Genomic DNA, 2,623 nt, shown 5'->3' on the forward strand with positions numbered 1-2,623 from the left:
TCCATCAATAATTGTTATTTCAATTTCTTACCAACTTACATTCATTACTCAGACAGTACATGGAACTTAGTGGGCTTTCTCTTTATATTACTCAAATACATGTGAGAATTGTGAGAAAGGTTGGGAATGGGATAGAAATTCTCAACTAGACATAGCCTGAGAGTGTAGGGTGTGCTAAAGGGGAGAGGAACCATACACAAAATAGAGAATGGGTCGACACTGTAACCAAGTGATTCAAGAAGTGAGATCTCCCATTGTTGATCAAGTTATGAGTCCCAGCTCTGGTTGCTTAAAAAACACTCTGGGTATGTGTGTGTGCAAGGTGAAATCACAGCAGAATGGAGAGATGGAGGAAAAGGGATTGTGCAATGACCATGACCCCACCCCCTTTCTCTAACAAGTATATGCATCACTTTGCAATAAAATATATATATATATATATATTAGTTTCTTTACTATGAAACAAAAACTTCAGCATTTAACTGAAGTAATTTTTGTGAACTGAGTTAGCCAACTTTGTGAGTCATTTTGATTAAAAAAAAAGTAGTTACCTTAATTTATTTTTTCTGATTTCTTTTTTTCTTTTATGGAGATTTTTTTTTGTATTTTAGATGTTTTTATTTCTTCAAATTTATTATTTATCAGGAGTGACTGAAATAAAAAATATAATTGAGTCCCATCATCATTATCATCATGGAAATAACTTTTAAGAGAAAACTGGTCAGATGAATATTATTGCTTCACATTTTCAACCAGTAAATAGTTGCCACTGATAGACAGCCAAGGGGCTGTCAAAAATGCTTAAGATATGTGGGAACCAGCAGTTAGCATAATGGCTATGTTGCTGGACTCCCACGTAGTCGACCGCGGTTTGAGTCCCAGACCCGGTGGCTTAAAACTCATGCCAGGCGCGTGTGCATGCGTGTCCAAGATCCCAAGAGGAGAATGGAGGAGAAGGGATTTCGGCGTGGCCATCCCCCCTGGGGGGTGATTTCTCGCTTTCTGTCTCTATGTCTCTCTCTGTCTGGTGAGTGCATACACCAAGCACAAAAGCACCACCCATCGCTCTGAGAACATTGGACCATGCACCCTTGAAAAAAGCTTTGCCCCCTTCATCTCAAGCAATCTTCCTCCAGCAGTCAAGCATGCCCATGTACATGATATCAGTTCCTTTGTGCCCCGTCTGCATCATCATGCAGCAATGAACAGTCGCAATGGTGGTGACAGACTGTGCAATCATCCAGCTAATAAAGACATGAGTATTCTTGGGATCTGGAAGCATTCCCTTTGCAGTGTCATAGATACCAAAGTAAGCAGCTCGGTAGATGATAATACCCTGCACGGACACGTTAAAGCCTTGGTACAGGCCCCTAATCCCATCAGATTTGTAGACCTGAACCAGACAGTCGCCGAGGCCTTTGAATTCCCTTTCAGCTCCAGCTTTACCCACATCAGCTGCTAAACAAGTACGGGCAAAATCAAGAGGGTACAAAGACGTGGCCCCAGCAGCACCACTGGATGCCAGGTTCTCTGAAAAGTAGCGCCAAAACTGGGTCCTCTTGTCCACATCACCCAGGAAGATCTGCTTGTATTTATCTTTGAAAGCAAAGTTGAGAACCTGGGTGGGAAAGTATCTGATAACATTGGCCAGGTTACCACACCAGAAGGACAGGACTTCCTGCTCCTTGGGGATACGGACCACACAGTCTATGATGCCCTTGTATTGCTTATCTGCGGTGATCTGCTTGCTGGCCTGCTGCACCTGCAGCAGCAGCTTGACCCACTCGATAGGTGCTACTTCAGTCTTGGACAGCCACTCCACCTGACAGGAAGTCCTTGGCGAAGGACACGGTGGCATCTGTCATGTTGAAAGGAAAGAGGAGGCAGGCAACTGCGGGACGAGCCTGTGCTGGGAACTGGCTTAGACTCCGGGGCTCTGGGCAGAGAGTTTTTTGTTTGTTTGTTTGCTTTTTGTTTGTTTTTCTTATAGGGCACGTGAGCTTTCCAGAAACACAGAGAGAGACAGAGAGACAGAAAGCGAGAAATCACCCCCCCAGGGGGGATGGTCACGCCACAATCCCTTCTCTTCCATTCTCCTCTTGGGATCTTGGGCACACACGCACACGTGCCTAGGGTGTTTAAGCCACCGGGTCCGGGACTCCAACAGTGGCCGACTACATGGGAGTCCAGCAACATAGCCATTACAGCATGTGCTGGTCCCAAAATATTCATTTTATTGCCTTTGGCTGAACACCGGTGGTCTTTCTGATCAATCCAGAAGGTGACTGTGGAAGAAGTGACCCTCACCTGGGTCTCTGAGTTCTTGCTCTTGGGACTCTTAGAAGCCCCCAAACAGCAGCAGCTGCTTTTCGTCATTATCATGAGCATGTACTTGGTGACTGGGCTGGGGAACCTGCTCATCATCCTGGCCATGGGCATGGATGCCCAGTTCCGCACGCCCATGTACTACTTCCTGGCCAACCTGGCCTTCGTGGACATTTGTTTCACCTCCACAACTGTCCCCAAGATGCTGGCCAATCACGTGCCAGGACGCAGAGGGATCCTTTACATGGGCTGCTTGACCCAGACATTCTTTATCAGGTTCGTGGGCATCGACAGCTTC

At 46.1% G+C, this 2,623-nt stretch overlaps 1 protein-coding gene and 1 pseudogene across 1 annotated transcript in view; one reads left to right on the forward strand and one right to left on the reverse strand.

Moving 5' to 3' along the window:
- Window positions 1-1,102: 1,102 nt before the first annotated feature.
- LOC102502131 (ADP/ATP translocase 2 pseudogene) lies at window positions 1,103-1,927 on the reverse strand (annotated as a pseudogene).
- LOC102502561 (olfactory receptor 1361-like) overlaps window positions 1,864-2,623 on the forward strand; it is a 1,370-nt gene continuing 610 nt past the window's right edge. The window contains 2 exon segments of the mRNA XM_014585075.1: window positions 1,864-1,947; window positions 2,279-2,623. Coding sequence (XP_014440561.1) covers window positions 1,864-1,947; window positions 2,279-2,623 — 429 coding nt within the window.

The sequence above is a fragment of the Tupaia chinensis genome, unplaced genomic scaffold, assembly GCF_000334495.1.
Source record: "Tupaia chinensis unplaced genomic scaffold, TupChi_1.0 Scaffold148822_1, whole genome shotgun sequence".
Lineage (NCBI taxonomy): Eukaryota > Metazoa > Chordata > Mammalia > Scandentia > Tupaiidae > Tupaia > Tupaia belangeri.